The 19,655-nt window shown below is 41.2% G+C and overlaps 3 protein-coding genes across 5 annotated transcripts in view; 2 read left to right on the top strand and 1 right to left on the bottom strand.

The window, feature by feature from the left end:
* Positions 1-1,535: 1,535 nt before the first annotated feature.
* LOC141843058 (cysteine-rich receptor-like protein kinase 43) lies at positions 1,536-4,998 on the top strand. Of its 2 annotated transcripts, none has more exons than XM_074731082.1 (5): positions 1,536-1,711; positions 1,805-1,944; positions 2,027-2,240; positions 3,947-4,359; positions 4,430-4,998. In XM_074731082.1, the coding sequence occupies exons 1-5, from the start codon at positions 1,579-1,581 to the stop codon at positions 4,859-4,861; spliced, it is 1,332 nt and encodes a 443-aa protein (XP_074587183.1). In that variant the 5' UTR covers positions 1,536-1,578; the 3' UTR covers positions 4,862-4,998. The 2 variants fall into 2 exon arrangements, with proteins under 2 accessions (XP_074587183.1, XP_074587182.1); XM_074731081.1 differs by having other exon boundaries at positions 1,799-1,944.
* A 110-nt stretch (positions 4,999-5,108) lies between these two features.
* On the bottom strand, positions 5,109-9,967 carry LOC141843662 (uncharacterized). Of its 2 annotated transcripts, XM_074731719.1 has the most exons (8): positions 9,851-9,967; positions 9,454-9,595; positions 8,656-8,757; positions 7,226-7,359; positions 6,361-6,457; positions 6,183-6,216; positions 5,982-6,072; positions 5,109-5,625 (listed from the first exon to the last, which is right to left on the bottom strand). In XM_074731719.1, exons 1-8 carry the CDS (start codon positions 9,965-9,967, stop codon positions 5,242-5,244), a joined length of 1,101 nt encoding a protein of 366 aa, XP_074587820.1. In that variant the 3' UTR covers positions 5,109-5,241. The 2 variants fall into 2 exon arrangements, with proteins under 2 accessions (XP_074587820.1, XP_074587819.1); XM_074731718.1 differs by having other exon boundaries at positions 6,183-6,457.
* Positions 9,968-10,881: 914 nt separating this feature from the next.
* LOC141843041 (uncharacterized) overlaps positions 10,882-19,655 on the top strand; it is a 60,854-nt gene continuing 52,080 nt past the window's right edge. Inside the window, exons 1-2 of the mRNA XM_074731053.1 lie at positions 10,882-11,098; positions 11,245-11,311. Of these exons, the coding sequence (XP_074587154.1) occupies positions 11,257-11,311 (55 nt within the window). The 5' untranslated portion in view covers positions 10,882-11,098; positions 11,245-11,256. The remainder of the gene's footprint in view (positions 11,099-11,244; positions 11,312-19,655) is intronic.

Genomic DNA, 19,655 nt, shown 5'->3' with positions numbered 1-19,655 from the left:
ACTTAACTTGCAAATAAGATCCACAGCTAAAGTACTAGAAAACCCCAATTCAAAGTGGATGAGAATGAATAATGCAACTAAAAGAAGCCATATGATCTACCATTTTTTTGGAAGTAATCAATTTTATCCCTTCTGGAGCTTTATGTAAGGTTATGTTCCTAAGGTGCACAATTGTATCATAATAAAAAAAAACCAACTTTTAAACAAAGGAGCACAATATTCAGGCAAGAAGACTAGTCACACTTGGCTATATTTGAACCAATATTTGTCCTATAAAGTAATAGATTAATTGCCGTATTTCAATCCACTCAAATTAAGCATTATTTCACTTTCTATTCTGTTATTGCAAAATTTTGGTTTGATATATCCAATCTAATTTTAAATCTATTCTATGAACACTACAACAACATGTAAGCATCAAATCTAGCAATTTAAAGCAAAATGATAGAACGAGAAGCAGTATCCATAACCCTACTTGAGTAATTCAAATAGGAAATCAGAAGGACAACGGGAGAAGGGTACTAGATTGATACGGAGACGTCAGTGATGGTGAAGTTGGCAGCAACCTTGGTGAAGGGCGAGTTGCGATGTATCGCCCGAGTACTCTGACTACGCAGCGATCGTGATGTCCGTGTTTATCCTGCCGCCACCGCCTTGCCCTGGGATCTTCGACCTCTCCGATCAACTTGGTACACCATGCGACATTATCGATATTACAAGTGGGCTGCATTTGGAGGCCCATTATTTCATGCGAACGTTTGAAAATTTTCTTATATAATTTTTAGGTATTTTTAAAAACATCTTTTAATTTTGACAATTTTTTTTTTCAAATGCTTTGTTATGAATAATTTGTCAGACTTATTCTTATCCATTAAATTTGATAAATTTAAAATATTTTATTTTATATAGGCTGAATTATTATATTATATTTGTATACATTAAAACAATCTTCACACCTTACCACCTTAACTATCTCAATCATATGAATCATAGGCACAGGTATGCATTCTCATTTCCTAAATCTTAAATTAAATTAAGTGATGATTAAACGTCGAAAGCTAAACTGATATCAACATGTAACGCAAGAATATTTAAATATAATTTAGTTATAGTAAAATAATATGATATATTAAATTCAGTCGTTCGTACACTGTTCTCAGTTTTAAATTCGAAGCTCGTGACTAATATCAACTCATTCATTACACGCGGTCTGGTGTTTGACTTATTTTTTTATGACGTCATCATCGCGGTATTGCTTCTATTATTTTCTATGTCTGACTATGCCCGGACTTTTACCCTCGGCTGGTGTGTGGACAGGTGGCTCGGTTTGGACTTTTGGATTAGTGTGGATTGTCACCACCAATGACTTTTCTACCCGTCTAGAGAATGGCCAAAACTTGGGCGCCCCGAGCTCAATGCAACGATAAGCTAGGTAATAATTTGGGTCGTTGTCTAAGTGACCTTAAATTTCTAGTAAGCGAGACTTCAACAGGGCCTTCCTACCGCGCCAAGAGTTCGTCTTCGTGGCCATGGGTTAACTGCCCATCTTCCTCGCTGGAAACTCCAACCCTCGAATTGATGTCGGTCTCAAATCGAAACGCGGACCGCCGGCGACATCCCTCTGTCGATTCGCCGTCGTCGTCCACGATCGTGAGACACAAGAAGTTCTTTAGTAGTCTCATGAAGTCCTTTTTCGGAGGTCGAAAGAAAGGTTTGTTTCTTCTTCCTCTTCTCCTCCTCCTCCTCCTCCTCGATCTGGAATTTTGAGCTTGTGTTGTACTTAAGGTGGCTGTGGTAGTTGCAGCGGCGAAGGAGGACGAGGATTTGGAGAAGATCGCGGCGAAGGAGGAGAAGGCGTTCCGGTACGAAAAACTGGTTGCGGCTACCCACAACTTCAGCCCTAAGCAAAAGCTCGGTGAAGGGGGGTTCGGACCCGTCTTCAAGGTAAAATACGAAGAAGAGATCGATGATCGAAGCGATGACGAATTGGGGATTAGGGTTTTGATGGTCGACGTGTTCGATGCAGGGGCGGCTGGAGGACGGGCGGGAGGTGGCGGTGAAGCAGCTGGGAAAGGGATCGAGGCAGGGGGCGAGGGAGTTCCAGAACGAGGCGCTGCTGTTGTCGCGGGTGCAGCACAAGAACGTGGTGAACCTCTACGGCTACTGCCTTCACGGCGACGACATGCTCCTCGTCTACGAGTACGTCCCCAACGAGAGCCTCGATCGGCTCCTCTTCTCCCGTAAGTACTTCGCCATTCCCCTTTTCTTCCTCGTACTCTTGCTTACGGATTCCCCTTTCCCTTTTTCTTTCACATATTTTAGAAATTAAGCCACCAAACTTGCGACCACAGTTTGATCCACACGCCAATGGAAAAGTAATCTCGATAAATCACAATTTTTTAAAAAAAGATTTAATTTTTCAAGTAGAGATTTCGTTTCTTGATCCTCTGCCGATCATGTGCTGCTCTGGTTCTTTCCTCCGATTTGAAAATTCTTTTTTTTTTCTTCTTCTTGTTTCAGTAGATAGAAAATTCTACTTCTAAAGCTGCACAATTGATCGGATCTGACTAGTAGTCATAAACTATTTTACTCAAAAATAATTATGAACAATAGTAGATTAGCTAATTAATTAGTTTTTTTATTTGTCCTCTAGTGTTTTTTGTCACACCACCCGTAGAGACAACTAGCTTTATTCCATGCATTTTCTTGCCGATTTAGTATCATTTATGTATTTTCTTGCTTATGCAATAATATTTTTCTTCCTAATGCAACCTATTCATGTATCATGCTTTATTTTTTTGTTTGAAGTGTCTAAGGCTCTTAGAATTTTATAAGCTTGACATGGTTGAGTAGAAACTCTTTGATAGCGTTGATGAGTGAGTATGATAGACCTAGACCCTTTAATGAACTTGTATAAAATTGTCGAGAAGTTATGAAGATTTACAAAATTCATAACTCTCAATTTAGATTGTAAAATTAGGTCATGGTTGCACTCAGGAGATTTCCATAAGTATAAAAACTCGTTAATGACTTTAGAAATATCAAAAACACTCCAAACTAAATTGCTTTCTTTTGCAACTTCTTGAATATAATCATGCCTCAAACATGAATTAAGATATTAAAATTGAGAACATTTCAAATCAAACTTATTATACTTTTTACAATTATACATTTTTAAATTGGAGTTTACAGATAAAACACAAAGTTTAGGAATCGACTGAGACAATTAATTATTCACCGATGGTCATTGAACAAGGAGTATAATGAAAAATAGATGTATATTTGGATAAGTTGTAAAACTTAGGTACATATTTAAAATTAAAGAAAGTTAACTAAGCAATTTAGGAAATTATCAAATTTAAAAAAAGGAAAGGTTGTCAAGTGCATACTATCATCCAAAGTATATAACTGACTAATTTATTTGACTAAAAATATTTGACTATTATTAGTCAATTAAATAAAATTCAATTGGCTGTGCTGGTTAGATTGGGTCAGAGAGTGAATTTACAGAAGAGGATTTTGAAAAATTGATAACAAGAACTGCAGCTTTGGTAAATTATTTAAAAGTAGCAATTTTGCTTGCGCCTTTGATAAATTCAATTTTGCTTGCGCCATTCATGCAAGAAAATTATCAATTTTGTCTTATATATACCACATTTTGACATTGGGAACGAGGGAAAAAAAAAAAAAGAAGATCTTTTGATTTGACGGGACTGAGGACTGTTAAAAATTCAACTACTTCACGAAAATGACATACTATTCTCTATTTGAATTCATTTTTTCATCTGTCGTCGTACTCGTATCTTGTTCTTTTATGGATTAAAAGATTCATGTTCTTCTCCCCTGTTTAATTTTGACCACGAACAGCCTGCAATTTTTTATTTGGCAAATTGGAGTCCTAAAATATACATTTGTAAATATGTTTTTCTGAATTGCAATCGAGCAGGTGGAGAGGAGGGAGATCAGTGGCGGAGGAAGTCGACGGAGCTGGACTGGAACCGGCGGTTCCAGGTGATGGTGGGGGTAGCACGGGGGATCCTGTACCTGCACGACTCGGCGCACATCTCCATCATCCACCGCGACATCAAGGCCAGCAACATCCTGCTCGATGACCAGTGGACGCCCAAGATCGCCGACTTCGGGCTGGCGCGTCTGTTCCCGGAGGAAGAAACATACGTCAAGACCCGCGTCGCCGGCACCAACGGCTACATGGCCCCCGAGTACGTCATGCGCGGCCAACTCTCCACCAAGGCCGACGTCTTCAGCTTCGGCGTCCTCGTCCTCGAGCTGATCTCCGGCCGCAAGAACAACTCCTCCGCCAGTTTTCCCGACCCCGACGTCAACTCCCTCCTCGAATGGGTACGCTTCGCTGACCTCTGCTCCATCCTAATTTGAAAGAGCTTTTCTAATCGGTCTCACATTATCTCAGGCCTGGAAGCTTTACAATCAGGGGCGGAGTGTGGAGCTGCTGGATCCTGCTCTGAAGCCCACCGCCGACGAGGAGCAGGTGGCGTTGTGCGTGGAGGTGGGCCTCCTGTGCACGCAATCCGACCCCAAGCTGCGCCCCGACATGAAGCGCGTCGTCGTCGTCCTGTCGAAGAAGCGGACGGCGTTGGAGGAGCCGATGATGCCCGGGGTTCCGGGGTCCTTACATGCAAGAAGATACCACGTAACCACGGGCGGCTCTCGCACCTCCGCTGGCAAATCTTCCTTCGCCTCCGCCTCCAGCTGTTCCACCGCGTCGTCCTCCACTGCCACCTCGGCGTCAGCCTCCACCGCCCCCTCGACGTCCACCGCCACTTCGACCAGCCGGACGCGCCATGCGTCGCAGCAGGAGCCGCGTTCAGTGCGACGGCACTAGGCTTGTCTTGTGCTCTTCATTCATTCTTTGTAATTTGTTGGTATATATGTATAATCTGCTCAGATTATATGTATCTGTTCGGATTATATGTATAATCTGAGCAGGTATTTTTGTTTAGGCGCGTTTTCTTAGCATGTATATGGATGTGTTTCATGGAAGATAGAAATGGAGATTCTTCAGATAAGTAAATTTTTACGTGTTGTATGTCCAACAAAGAAAAGCAGAACGAAAGAAAACAAATTTGAAATTAAATTGAAAGAGAAAACGTGATCGATGGGCAAAATGACACAACAATAGTTTCTCAATTTTAATCCATTTTCAGCCTTTACAAATCCAATTAATGTCAATACAAGAGAAGCATTATTAAGTCAGAAAGGATTCTAAGCTGAGGATGCTTTATCTCTATGGCATGGCATTCTCACAGAAACCAGTTCAAATTTACCAGATTCAATATTCTTCTCAGCTACCACGCTAATCTCAAATTGGAATGGACTGTTCTTCTCATGTTGAAGCAGCAGTTTTAACAAACATAACCAAATATCATATATGTTCTTTCTGGTTTGAGTTGAATCTTCGTTTTGCTTTTTATGGCTTTCACATGGTGAGTCACATTGATCAGGTGCGTTCACAGAAGTTAAGTGTTTCCAGCTTCCTTCTTGGTAGCATCCGTACACCATTTCTGCTGTAATGTTACCGAATAAGGTTTCTGCAGGCTTGTTCCTCACAAGGATAGGGATTCGCCCAGTTTTGTCCCACACATACAGCTGCATAAACAGACAGAGACAAGGAGAGTGAAAATGACATTAGAGTTGTATAAAAAAAAAGACTGGCTTTAACGTAAAGAACAAATGAGGAACCTTATAGTTTAGCATATCTTATTTCGAGCGTCAAGTAAACATTGAATTTTAAGACATCTTTGGAAAAACAATAAATATTATGAATTCAAAAAAAACAATTACAATCTTCCTGTTTTCCAGAAATGGGTGTTTGGGAGCAACTATGAGTGCTTTATATGAAGTGGTAAACATTTGGTTATTGGATAACTTCTAACTGAATTGATAATAGACTGATCTGTCTCAAACATTGAAACATTGCAAATATTAGATGGCAAGTTTCTCACCATGAATGGTCTATATATTTTGCAAACTTTGTGAACATAGTCAGAACTATTTTGACAGTACAGAGGGATTCTGTTTACGTCCATTGAATTTCTGCAAGAAACCAGCCAAGAATATTGTGAACGTTCTATTTATCAAACTGACGAGGAGAAAAAAATATTCTTACTGAGGTAAATAGAAAACTATTAGCTACTGCCACAAACCTGGATGCAATTGGGATGCCACATAGCCTGCAACCTGTGCCAATAAGAAATTCTAGAGTTTTACTATCAACCGTTTTAATCAGACTCTTGTAAGAAAGAATTATGTCTTCAACTCCAGTCGATATCCAGGTAGCTGGCAAAAGAATTTCTTGAGCCAAAGCATGAAATATTACATTACATGAGTTGCTGATGATTGATACTTCTGAGATTGATGAACAGGACTGTGTGACATTTTCTTCATGAACTTTCCAATTTATCGCTTCTCTCTTCAACCTCTATCTCATAATGAAAGTAATGAGATCAGAACCCAGAAGCTTCAAAAGTTGAATTCCCTAAAAACACTGAATCTAAACTCAGCTGTTAAATAGCTAATCTCTAGTATGTATTACTGCAGAAGGAATATAAACACTAAACATCACCTTTAGAAAAGCCTAAGTTCAGTTGACTTATATAGTGCATTTGGTTTACCTTTGAACTCCAGTACATGTCTACTAGATGCACATAAAAAAAAAAAAACAAAATAAATTTACTTTAATTCCTACTTTTGGTTCTCTCCAACAAGTCTCTTTACAAAGGTTTATTTTTGAACTTTAAGAAACAGGTTTGATTTTATATGGTGATATCCTAATTAACTGTTTACATACATAATAATGTATAAGTACATACAACAATAGCAACACAAGTCATGAATCCCAACTATTTAGAGTCCACTGCATATATCTTATCTGCCATAGATTATACCCTCAGTATATAGCAATATTGACATTGGTAAAGCAATTTAGATCTCAATGATTTGAATGTCTCCATAGATTTGCTCTGAAATATGCAAATAATCTATCACTTGAGGTTCTTGTAAGTCTTCCATAAGCAGAACATCTCACAATTACTCTATGATTTGTTTTTAATTCATCATCATACACCACCAAGTACTTATCAGTTAAGTATCACAGGAAGAAAAGTTAGGAATTTGCAAAATTATCTACAGAAAAGCAGACAACTTCTCTACGTTGAAGTGATGGGCTGACAAAAGATAGGGAGCGTACATGAGAAGAATCCAAATGTTGGACATGTTGTAATGCTGACTCAGTATGTCGAACCCAATCTACTACCCTCTTTAATTTTTCTCTTGTTGTATTCCCAATCAACAATTTAATGTTTGGCTGCCATTCTTCAACACCTACAAAGCAATAGTTAAATGGAGAATAAAGCTATAGAAAATTCGGACATTCATAGAATTGTATTAGAGCCAGTTACAAAGTTTTTGTTCTAGTCTACTCTAGAGTTGCATTTCTTTTCTAAACTTTTGAATGCAGTAAATTTTGAAACACAATTTTTGATAAAGATAATCTTAATGTAGAAATGCAGATTAGCTGTATTGTTCTGATTTGAATTATTGCAAATTCAAATATACCTAATAATGCACATAATTCAAAAATATTTAATCAACCAGGGACACGTTCAATTTTCATAGGAAGTGAAGGAGAAGACTGCAGACAAAACTTCTACGCAGAGCCCCTGCATAGAACCCTTTACAGAGGGTTCATCATCTATTACCATTCATTTCTACCTGTGGATTGCATCCATGCATGCAAGAAATAATATGATTTTGATGATAACGCAGTTGTTAAAAATGGTGTGGATGAGATCCACGACAAGAGGTATCAATGGACATAGAAAACCCTTCACAGAGGCAATAAAAAAACAAGAGTTGAGAATATCCGCATAGATAATCATGAATAGAAATGAGTTGAATGCTATGAATTTAAGACAGTATCAATAGACCCAATAATTTTAGATATGTTATGACCAATGGCCTCTCTGAATTGCTTGTTCCGCTCATGTTATGTTTCTTTTTTATTCTGTTGTATTCCAATTAATGGAAGAAGAAAGGTAGGCAGAGATAGTCAATCAGTCTGCTTTAACAGAAATATGTAACAACTAACTAGAATTTAGGTAGCAATCAACAAAATTTATCAATTCATAATTTCAGATCAAATCAAGCTGGTGATTGACTTACTCAGATAAAAACAGACAGCAATTCCGTTTCTAGGAGTCAAGAAACCAAGATGAATTACCTGGCCTTTGCTAACTTAGGCGGGATTTCAGTGTCCAAGTTGAAAATAGACAAAAAAGCTCTCTATTTGAAATGATCAAGATCCATAATAATAATGCAAGATAACTGTTGTGTTCATCAAGTGGGAGCAAGTAATGATTGACAGATGATGCAAATCTAGTTACCATCAGGAAGCCTAGCACATAATGCCTCTGCCAACAAGGGGTCAAAGGAATAATAATATGCATCCTAATCCTTGCAAGAAAAGTAACTCTTTTCATGAACTGGGACTTGGTCACAAGGTCACACAAAAGAACAGCTTTTCCAATTTCCACTGTAATTTTTTGCATTCTCTAGTTTATACTAGGATCTTAGAAAGAACTTCAAAAAATAAAATGAGATAAGGTCAAAGATATATACCTTCAAAAGCATGTAACTCTCGAGAATGCAGCAAAACATGCAGCAAAGAAACCTGTACGGTTGTAGCTTCCAAAGCATCTCTATATTTTATGATCTTCACATCTGGATTCATGAGAAGAATTTCTATTTGTTGGAATATTAACAAATAGTGGATAAATATATTAAGAGTCTAAAACAACCAACTTGACCTATGAAAACACATGAATTGAAGAAGTATTTAATGATCTCACTATTACAAAATCATGTATGATTATATCCGTTTGTATAGGGATAGAATGCAATTAATTGGCAGCCATTAAGGTGAAAAAGAGCTTCCATTGGTATTGTAGCTCATACAATTTTCACTATGCTCTATCAGGTCCACTATTACATTATTCACGATACAACACTTAACATGCATAATTAAATGCTGATAACTGTTAGCAACGTAGATGCTTTAAATTTATTTCTTTAGAGCTACATGAATTGCAAAACAAAATAATCAGAGGCATTGAATTTCAGAACTTTTAAAGATTTTATAGATACACTATATACATAAATTAGAGTGTTGAATGAAAGATTATAAGACAATAAGTAATCTTGCAAAGTTGGAGTTTATTCAATTAAGTTTTGTTGTCTGGTTATAATTTAAGCAATAATCGTGGAATGGGATGAACAATCCTCCCGGTATTTCTAAGCAAACCATCTCGAAATGCTCAATAGGCACTCAAATTTTGCAAGAAAACAAGTATCTATAACACATCTGATCAAAATTACAAAGAAGAGAGAGAACAAATTTAATGGAAAAAATAATCTCACTTTGCAACAGTACTACATCACCAGCAGCGATGACTGATCCCATATGCTTTGGCCAAACAGAAACAGAAAAAAATGATCTTGTATCATCGCTGACCTGAAGTTTAGTCTTCAGCAGCGTTCCTCCATTTGAAGTGTTAGACTTCTAAGCACAGAGATAATACCAGAGGACCTTAAGCATATTGTAATCGGCAAACCGAAAAAAATAATAATAGAATGCAGAAATTTAATTGAGTTGCGAGATCGAGTTAATCAAGTGACATCGCCGTCAATTTAAACCGGGGTATGCATTCCCGATGCAGTATCACTATCAGATCAAGTTAAGGATGCGCAAAACTAACTCTGCTACCAGTGCAGGCAAGAAAAATCGATCTTTAGGATGGGAGACAAAGCGATGTACCTGTATGACGACGGGTTGCGAATCGCGGACGAATATGAGAAGCTGAACGAGGTCGTCGACGTGTGATACCACCCGCGCAAGATCGATGAGAGGGCCGTACCACCCGATCGCGGCCATGGCTTCGAGCGACTGAAGCGCGAAGAAGACGAAGCACTTGGGTGCGTCCTTTGTTAGGGTTCGGCCTCGGGCTCGGCCTCATTTTACTCGACCCGAACTGTGCCTGATTTGAATTTGATGGAAAAAAAGCATAAACAGAACTATATAAAAACTTTTGATTTAACAACAGCTTTTCAAGAAAAAAAAAGATTTTATTTGAAATAATTTTAGAAGTATGAGATCTATATTCTTTTGTCAAAATTATTTTATTGTATTTATCATTTAAATATCATTGCTTTACTTTTTTTTTTAAAGATTTAATGTTTCCATTAAAAACTTTCTAAAACAGGCATTAATTTAAAACATTATTTCTTTTTCAAAAGAAGAAGATATATATTGTTGAATGGACGGAGATACCAAATGCAACGGAACAAAATTTGATCCATGCCTATTTATTTGTTAGAATCCCCGCGTACCTGTTATTGGATTGGAACTTGGTTTAGCCTTCGCTTATGAAGGTGCAAGTAAATATGATAAAGCTCAGTTAGTCTCATAGATTCAATTCTTGAGAGTTTCTCACAAAAATTTTCCATCGACCATCAGCCTTCAATCTAGATGCCTTTAATTGTGTTATTCATTTAGAAGAAAAATTTATGAAAGTGCAGGTAAAGAATGATTATAAGGTTATGAGCCAGTGATTAATGAGAACGGTCGGCCTTATTTATTAGAATATTTGTAATGGGCCCCACTTTTATATCTATATCTGTCCTGTTACAATTTCCTTGCTGGGTCAGGACAATTTCTTTGCTGGGTTTTTATGAGATGTCCTGCTATGTTTGTCCTGTTACAATTTCCTTACTGGGTGAGGACAATTTTTTTACTGGATTTTTATGAGATGTCCTGCTACAATTTTCTTATTGGGCGAGGACAATTTCCTTGCTGGGTTTTTATGAGATGTCCTGCTATGTCTGTCCTCCTACAATTTTCTTACTGGGTGAGGACAATTTCCTTGCTGGGTTTTTATGAGAGAATCATTACTCAACAAGACGCCTGTCGGAATAGCTCTCCGTGTATCCGCCCTTCGATTTCCCTCCGCCTTGACGGCGCAGTCTTTCATCGCTCTAGGAATTCTTTGATATCCCTACACCCTCGCTGCAAAAGGTTGGAACCGCAACCTAGCGGCCCCCCACCCGGCCCCACACGTATGAGGGGAGTAAATCACGATGAATGTGGGACCGGCCAGGACATGAGGTCGAAGGATTTGCACTGGACCCCAGATTGATATCCCTACACCCTCGAATCGACGCAAGATGGAGCTGAAGGCTGGATTGTCCGCCATCGTCACCGGTGGTGCCTCCGGAATTGGTAACTTCTTCCCTTTACCCTGCAACTATGATAGAATTTCCTTGCTTAGTTGCGAGATTGGATGATGGTTGAATATGTGTAATTGATACATTTTATTTTTCGCCTTGGCCTTCGCCTTCGCTCGGAGACAGTTTTGTGCGAGAAAAAAATAATATCGTTGGGGTGAGAAGACCGCCAACCCCTTACGATACTTGCCTTCTTAGTTATGTAGCAATTTGTGATGAACTTGCTAAGAGAACCGACCTTTAGCTAGACGTCGATAGGGTTCCAGACGGTAGTTCCTGAGTGCTGTGATCGAAACTTTACCATTATTAATCCTAGCTAACATGGTAGGCTGTGGGGTTCGTTGAATTTTATTTCCCAAAGGCCCCAACCCTAACCTACTGCAGAGGACCTTAACATTTTCTTGAGATGGACATCAACTGGACTTTTTTCTGTGAGCTGAGTTTGGAACCTCAAACGAAGCGCGGATTAACGTTGGAGTTGTGCAATCCGTGTTGGAATTGGAAACTCCCCAAAAGATGCAATTTTTTCTTCTTGCAGTTGCTGCTCTTCCTACAAAGTTGCCCAGCAAAATGTTATCTAACTTGCCCATTGTTATTACCTATCCCCTCAGCGTGCCCATTTTGCATCTCCAATGTTTCCAACCCAGAGGTTGCCCATTATCTGGTCTTGTCCAAAGACTCAGATGGTATGGCTGATGACCGCAAATGAACAACCAGGGAACATCTCCTCTACTCATCTCTGAACAGAACTATGCATATTGGGCAACTGAGCAATTGTAACGAGCCTACCATTTTTTTAATGCCTTTCACTTGTGCGTGTGATTTTCCTTTCAACATGACCATATATATATGTGCCTCTTTCCATAATTCCATATTTATCGGGATGCATGGGAGAACAAGTCTGCGCTCTATGAATTTTAACGTTTATTCAACAATCATGATAGTGAGGTCTGATGGTGTCTCTTTTCACCTGCACAAGCTCTTCCTTTCCTTCCTTCACTAAGGTCGCAGCCACAAGGGATCCTCCGGGAAGCAAGGCTTGTGGATTAGCAAGTGTCAGTCGGGGGCCAGCGTTGTCGGCATAACCCCTCCGAAGATTAAGTCAGTGAAGGGACCAGAGCTTAACCACTTAGTTATAAGGACAACAATGAGAAGGCCCAGAGCTTTAAGACCCAAAAGTGTTGGCGTATCCGTTTTATTTGGATTATGGAGAGAAGCTTAATCCCACTTCTAGGAATATGAGTGACCTTTGCATCTAGACCGGGAAAGGAGCTCGATCCCCTAGCTAGGAATAAGAATGATCTTTGCATCTGGATCAGGGAGAGGAGCGCGATCTGGCAGCCAGGAATAAGAATGACTTTTACGTCTGGACCAGGGAGACGAGCTCGATCTCACAGTCAGGAATAAGAATGATCTTTGAGTTTGGACCGGGGAGAGGAGCTCAATCTCACGGCTAGCAATAAGAATGACTTTTGCATCTGGATCGAGGAGAGGAGCTCGATCCCGCGGCTAGGAATAAGAATGACCCTTACATCTGGATCGGGGAAATGAGCTCAATCCCACGGCCAAGAATAAGAATGACCTGCTCAGATAAGATGCATCCTGCTTCGGCTATGGGGAGTGGCGACCTGGGGTCGTGATGACCATATCAATTAAGATAAGTGCCACCCCGATCGGGGATTATAATTACTCCTGCAAGGACTATATCGAGTGTAAAGCCAGTCTCATTCGTTCGAGGGTGTTAGAAATCTTGTAATCATGAGGACCTCCCCGAGCCTGCAATAATTATTTAAGTACAAAGGGTAACTTGGCATATCAACATATAAGCTGATGAGAGTAATTCAAAGGATACGCTTGTCGTTCGTTTGCTCGGGGAGGGATTGGACTTGGGTACATCCATGTCTTCCCTCGGTTATCCGCTCGGGGTCTGTTTGGTGTCTTGTTCCTGTAGCTTGAGTCCTGGTCGTCTCAGCTACCTCGTCTTTCCATCCATCAATCTTGCTCATTAATAGAGCTAGCGTCAGCTGACTTGGAGTTCAAAGCTTTGTCCTGTAATGCATTTCCCCGATATATGTTCCATTTCGGTCGTTCAATCTACCACTTCATATTCATGCACACCTACTTTCTCCACGTGGAAGGCACTATTCTCGAGCGGCTGTAGCCACAATCGTTAGATGGAGTAGAATGCAAAGGCCTGCTAGATCCTCATCATCTATACATTCATCTAGCCTCTAGGGATGTGACTATAAGAAATGAAGATTTTACTTGCTTAGACCCCATCCGCCAAGAGTGCCGAAGCCTTCATACTTTCTTGGTGAAGTTCTCCTCTTCCCTACTTATTAGTGTAAGTTTCCTATTCCTCCCTACAGATCTTGTCTTCTCTTTTTGTCTATAACGCCATTTGCTCGGTCTCCAGGATTGGTTTGTCATGTCATCTTCGCCATTCCCTCTTTCTTTTTCAGCCCTTTCACCACTCCCTAAGCACTTCCCCCAAGTGTGGACTCCACTTTCTTCAGATGAAACATCAATAACTTCTTTCCGCAACTTTATGTCCACTCCTAGGGATGTCCAACCTACCTTTTCCCCTCCCCTTTGGCATCCTCTAGTTGTCTTCTTTTCGGAGTAGGAACCTCCCAAAAACCACACTGTAGTCCACCACAGGGGCCAACCTTGCAAGGACCGACTTAGGTTTCATACGTATTTTACCCGCTCAGCAACTTCTTCATTGCCTATCACGACACTGATTTGTGCAAGGAAGTGGTGTTGATCTTCCGGACGCAAGGAGTTGGTTGTCTGTGAAGCCTCCTAAATCACATTATGGCCTTCGAACAAGAAGCTTTTGAGCTACGCGTTGCCCTGGCCTCAGCCAATGCCTTTGCAAACTTCTATTAGACTATTACCATGATCTACTAGCTGCCCAGGACCGACAAAAGGCAGCGATAAGGGAGTGGGAAAAAGCATCCGAGCGTCGTGTTGAAGAGGCAAGGAAAAGGGTCACCCGAGTTACATTTAGCAGGAATTAACCGACACCAAGGAATCCCCCATCAAGAGGCCTCTGATCGATATCCTAGTTGTAGGACTTTTTTTAGTATTTAGGTCCCAGGGAATGTGGGGCATGAAGAGCTTCAGTTCTTTCGTGCGGAGAAGATAAATTTTGTACTACTATAAGGTTAGAATGTCAAGGGTGAATAACTTGTAGAATTTCACTCTTCTCGTCTAAGGGAGATTTTTGTAGGGGGTAAATGCCCCCGTTTTTCAATTCTGTGATTTGATTTCATTTACTCCTTTGTTCAACGATAGATAGGACCGTTCGGTCTAGTGATAGGTACAATCGCTGCATCATCTTAGCCAAATATTTTTGTCGCATCGACGGGTGTAACTTCGCCGACGTTGTAGCTGCCCTTCCAACTCTTTAGCAACCGAGGTCAAGCCACATTCAAATGCGAAATGACTTTCGACGTCAGCCCCGCCGCACGACTCCACATGCAATCCATTTGATAGGGAATCTTATCGGTCGGATCAGTCTCTACAACACCCCCATAGACCGGTACTATTTATTGGGTGGTGGCTGCCTTGATCGTTTAATTGAACCAGCAACATTAGATCGGATCTCAACCGTTCATGGTTTTTAACTGCATTGACTTACCTGGCTCGATTTGTGAAAATGCTGCTTTGCGTGTTTCTACTGTGGTTATTGTAGCTTCATGACTCCCCCTCCTCATGCTTTTCTCCCAACCTGTGTAAGCCGTCCTTTCTCTTCTTTTGATTCAACAGTTAGTTTTGTCTTAGCCGTAGGTATGTCTAGTATTCAGTTGGCTTTTTCCTCTCAAGATACATCTGGTACTAGCCGGGTGGGCTTTTGATTTTGGTTTGAAAATAATCGATTAAAACTTACCTATGAATCTTGTAAGACTTTAGCGTCTGGATTCCACGTACTCTCAGATTATGGAATCCTATCTGCCATAGTAACCGAGTAGCCCTATCTTCCTTCGCCTAGGGCCATTGCCTTTTTCCTAGGGCAACTAGAGGGTGAATTATGTTTCCCTCTCCATCCATTTTTACTAGAGGTCTCTTCTTATTTTTCTCTTCCCCTGAATCAACTAAGCCTGAACGCCTTTCGATTCCCGACCGAGTTCTACATCGTCTTGACCTACTTAAAGTGCACTCCCTCAACCTCCCTTTTTCACTGTTTCTTTCAACTTAAAATGTTTGAGCCTGGTGTTTTCCTTTTAATTGCTCAATCAGACTTTCAATTCTTAATCGGAGCTCCGTCGTCTCTCAAAGGATGCAAGGAACAATACTTCTTCGTCCATTCCCATAAGCCCTTACCTTTCTCGTTTGGCTGGCTTATGAGCCTACCGACCTGTCCTCCCCTTCGCAACAATAGAATGAAGGAGGATTATAGGAAGGCCGTTCGGTCATTGGGCGGTCGGGAATACATTCTGGGCAAGCTCCTGACAGAGCTTATTCTTATCTGAATGGGATTAGATTCGACGCCTGAAGACCTGTCCTTACCCTTTGGTATCTCCAAATTTTCTTTTAGTTGCATGATATAATTATGCATAATTTCTATTGTGTACTTTTGCAGAGTTGGCCATGTTGGCTGCTCTGAAAGAGCTAAGTACCCATGACCCAGAAGGGGCCGCACGGGCAGAGGTTGTGCCTTCCCATCCTCCTATGACCATCACTTCAGCAAAGAGTATTGGAATCTCTTCTTTGCAAGTAGCAAAACGATTTGCGAAGAAGAAGAGGAAAGTGGTTGTGCAGGCCGAGGTCGCTCTTGCTGAGCCTTCTTTTGCAAGTTTGGGTACAGAGTAGCCTGTTAAGAAAAAGAAGTCGGGTCAACCAACAACCACTTATGAGAAGCCCAACATTGCCGGTTCTATTCGAGAAACTCCATGACCACCATCGGGGACTAAGGAATTTGGTCTTGAAAATGTGGGAATCTGCGCGGTTGAGAGGCCCGCCTAGGAGAGAAACACAAAGAAGAAGACGGTTAAGCCTGCATTATCTTCTTTTGAAGATGCGTCTTGTCCTGTTGTTCCATTGCATATTCTGGAGCCTTCCGTCGACCTGGGAAGACTTAGCCCAGTGATGGAATCTAGTCAGGCGGTTGGGGTGTCATCATCCTCCCCTACCATTCGTCGAGGGTGATCTACCTCTCCTCTAGTTAATGTGACCTCCTTATCGGTTGATCCTACTGAGGCCCCAGGGCTTTCCACGGGTTCTTCATCCTCCCAACCTCGCCAAGGGAAGGGTTTCAAACGCTTAGTGAAGGGGCCCTAACCGATTCAGTCTGTGGAGTCTGAAGATGCAGCTCGCTGAGCTTCTGGTGTTGAGGAGCACCGCTCCCCTCTTCCTCATACCGCATTGAATGTTCCTCCTACTATCTCATCAGGCCAGTCTAGAGAAGACGTGATTCCCCCTACCGAGGAACTCCTACATTGCGACCGTAGGGCTAGGCCACGCCCTTCTTCTTGCCATGGCAGGTATTCTTCTTTCTTTTCGGCTTTGAACTTGCTGATGCCCAGTCTTGGGGAGCGAAGGCACATACACGAGTTGAATTGGACTCAACTTCGGGAGTATACCTTTGAAGGGATGGCTTGAGTAAGCATCTATACCATCACGACTACGCTTTTGTCGTGGCCTTTAACTTGTTGTGACAAGTTGCCTTCTTGAGTTAGGGATTTAAGGGGGTTAGGAAGACAGACGCTCGACTTTAGGAAAGAAATAGTATCCTAGTGGCGACTTTCGGTAAAGCTGGCGAGTTGAAGAGCCACATTTCCTGCTCTTGAATGCCATGGCTTGGGGAGACGAGGAGAAGGCTCAGGTGAATATGGTAAAGGCTAGAGTTGTGGAGGAGTAGGCACGGGTTGACACCCTTCAAAGAGAGTGCAATAAACTGGTCGAAGATATGGAGGCCGCTTAGGAGAGGGAACAAATAGTTCTGAACAAGCAGCTTAGGAAGAAGTGCCCCTCTTGATGACCTGCCCTCACATAACTGAGAAGAAAGTAGGGAAAGTGGAGGCAGAAAAGGTCGATGCACTAAAGAGAGTAATTGACTTTTCGATTTAGGAGATAGAGCTGACCCAAAAGATTACCGCTCTAGAAGTCACCCTTGCTGATCAACAAAAGCAGTTATTTCAACAGAGGATAGAGTGGAAGCTTAGATATTGGATGATCCAGTTTTCACCAAATGGTTGGCGAGTCGATTTTTTGCCTTCTTGAAATTGGGCTTCAAGGGTTGTGTGGCGTAATTTGCACAGCGATTACCCTCTGAGCAGTACTACTCCCACCTTTCTCAATGTGACCAAGGTTCTCGACGACATACCTGCCGAGCTGTTATCCTTTAATTCAAGTTCAGATCCTAGTGTTGGTGCCCCGGTTAGTTTTGATGTGATAAACCAAGTTAGTTAGGTCCTGTTGTTATTCTGATTCCTCTGCTAAGTGTGCAGGAACTTAGGAACGGAGGAAGTCGAGCGTAAAACGTAGCGGACGAGAAGGATTGCGCGGGGAAGTGAGCCGGCGGGTTTGGTGCAATCCGAGGGACGCGGAAGCTGCGAAAGAGTATGCCGGTGAAGCGAGAAGGACGTGCGCGACGTCCGAGGGATGAGAAGTCTGGAGGAAGTACGCTCGAGGGGCGAAAGGCCGGAGTCGGGTTCGGGTGAGCCTAACTCCGGTTGGCCAGAAATCGAAGGAAGTACGCTCGAGGGGTGAAAGACCGGAATCGGGTTCGGGTGAGCCTAACTCCGGTTGGTCAGAAATCACCCAAACATCATTTCTTGACTTTTAATCAAGTCAAACGTTGACACTTGACTTTGAAGACCAAACAAAGCCCTTAAGAAGCTGTGAAGATAAAAAGGAAAGGAAGACTTTATCTCTTCAAGCTTAAAGGATTACTTTGAGGCAAAGACAATTAAACGATAAGGTTAGCCGAAGGTTTAATCAAAGAAGATAAAAGTTTTTGAACTGACCAAAGGTTTAATTAAAGAAGATAAAACTCAGCCTTATTAATCGATAAAGATCTATTTCTCATCAAAGATAATTTTATCTTTGATCAATGGTTGATATTTAAGTTTATCTCCTATCAATAATCAAGATCTTATCTATGGATCAATGGCTAGGATAAAATCACATCTATGATCAACGGTCAAGATCAACTATCTAAGACTATAAATAGGCTTAGAAGTTTAGAGTTAGATATTCAATTTTGCTTGTAAACTCTCTCTAAGTCTGTGCACTTTAACTTGTAAAGGCTTCTCCGCCTAAAGGAATTTTTTAGTTGAGCTTCAATTGTCTTGGAAGTAACCATCCAGTTGCAATTAAGTTTAAAAAAGACGTGTGCCTATTCTTTATTTCTTAATCCGTCTATTCACCCCCCTCTAGCTGGTCCACCTCGATCCTACACCTAATGAGGCAGGGTCAAGTGCCCGCAGACTTTAGATCCTCCTCCCGAGGGGTGACTTATGTAAGGCCATAAGGCTTTTTTCCTACCATCAATGTAAGCAGCTCCAATCACATATAGTAGGTTTTGGATCGGTTGGTAATTGAGGTAGCAGCTCAATTTGAGATACCACCTCCTGAGAAGTTCAATCCCTTAGGGAGCTAGCTAATTTAGCCAAGTTCATCTGCTTTGGTCGTCTTTGCCCGGGGGACTCGTTTCAACACAACTTCGGCGAAGTGTTCTTTAGCTTTTTCCATGGCTTCACAATTTTTCTTGCACTTCTCAACCTTGATCTCGAAAACTTTATTTACCTGTTGTACCACCAATTAGGAATCCATGTTGATCAAGATCTGCTCGACACCCACATTCCGAGCAGCACGTAAGGCAGTGAGCAGAGCCTCATACTCAGCTATATTATTTGATGCCTTGAAGGTGAGTCGGACTGCCAACTTGATTTCTTCTCCTTGAGGTGAGATCAAGACTACTACTCCACTACCTTCGTTGTTTGAGGATCTATCATCATATGCTATCCATTGTTCATGTTTCTTATCCCGTACGGATTCTACTAAGAAGTCAGCAAGAGCTCGTGCTTTAATAGAAGGGTGGTCGATACTCAATGACAGACTTGCTGAGCTCAATTGGCCATTTAATAAGCCGCCCAGTAGCTTCAGGATGAGTAAGGATTCGTTTGAGCGGAGTATTAGTGAGTACTACCATCAGGTGACATAGAAAATAGGGACACAACCGTCGAGTAGTTCAAGTGAGTCCCATGGTAAGCTTTTGAAGGCCCATGTAGTGAAGCTTCGACCACTTGAACAGATGGCTCAAATAATATACAGGATGTTGTTTACCCTCTTCTTGCCGGATTAATATAGTGCTACAACTATATCTAATA

This window comes from Curcuma longa, chromosome 12, assembly GCF_044706935.1.
Source record: "Curcuma longa cultivar G26 ecotype Majalengka, Jawa Barat chromosome 12, ITB_CL_G26_1.1, whole genome shotgun sequence".
Classification (NCBI taxonomy): Eukaryota; Viridiplantae; Streptophyta; class Magnoliopsida; order Zingiberales; family Zingiberaceae; genus Curcuma; species Curcuma longa.
Note: the sequence above shows the minus strand (reverse complement) of the source record. Positions and strands in the feature narration are given on the sequence as shown.

Coding starts and splice junctions, on each gene's coding strand:
- LOC141843058 (XM_074731081.1), top strand. CDS start 1,579: ATGTCGGTCTCAAATCGAAACGCGGACCGCCGGCGACATCCCTCTGTC. Junction 1,945..2,026: donor GGTTCGGACCCGTCTTCAAG/GTAAAATACGAA, acceptor TGTTCGATGCAG/GGGCGGCTGGAGGACGGGCG. Junction 4,360..4,429: donor TCAACTCCCTCCTCGAATGG/GTACGCTTCGCT, acceptor ACATTATCTCAG/GCCTGGAAGCTTTACAATCA.
- LOC141843662 (XM_074731718.1), bottom strand. CDS start 9,967: ATGGCCGCGATCGGGTGGTACGGCCCTCTCATCGATCTTGCGCGGGTG. Junction 8,758..9,453: donor TGATGTAGTACTGTTGCAAA/GTGAGATTATTT, acceptor TCATGAATCCAG/ATGTGAAGATCATAAAATAT. Junction 7,360..8,655: donor AGAGTTACATGCTTTTGAAG/GTATATATCTTT, acceptor ATTGCTTTGTAG/GTGTTGAAGAATGGCAGCCA.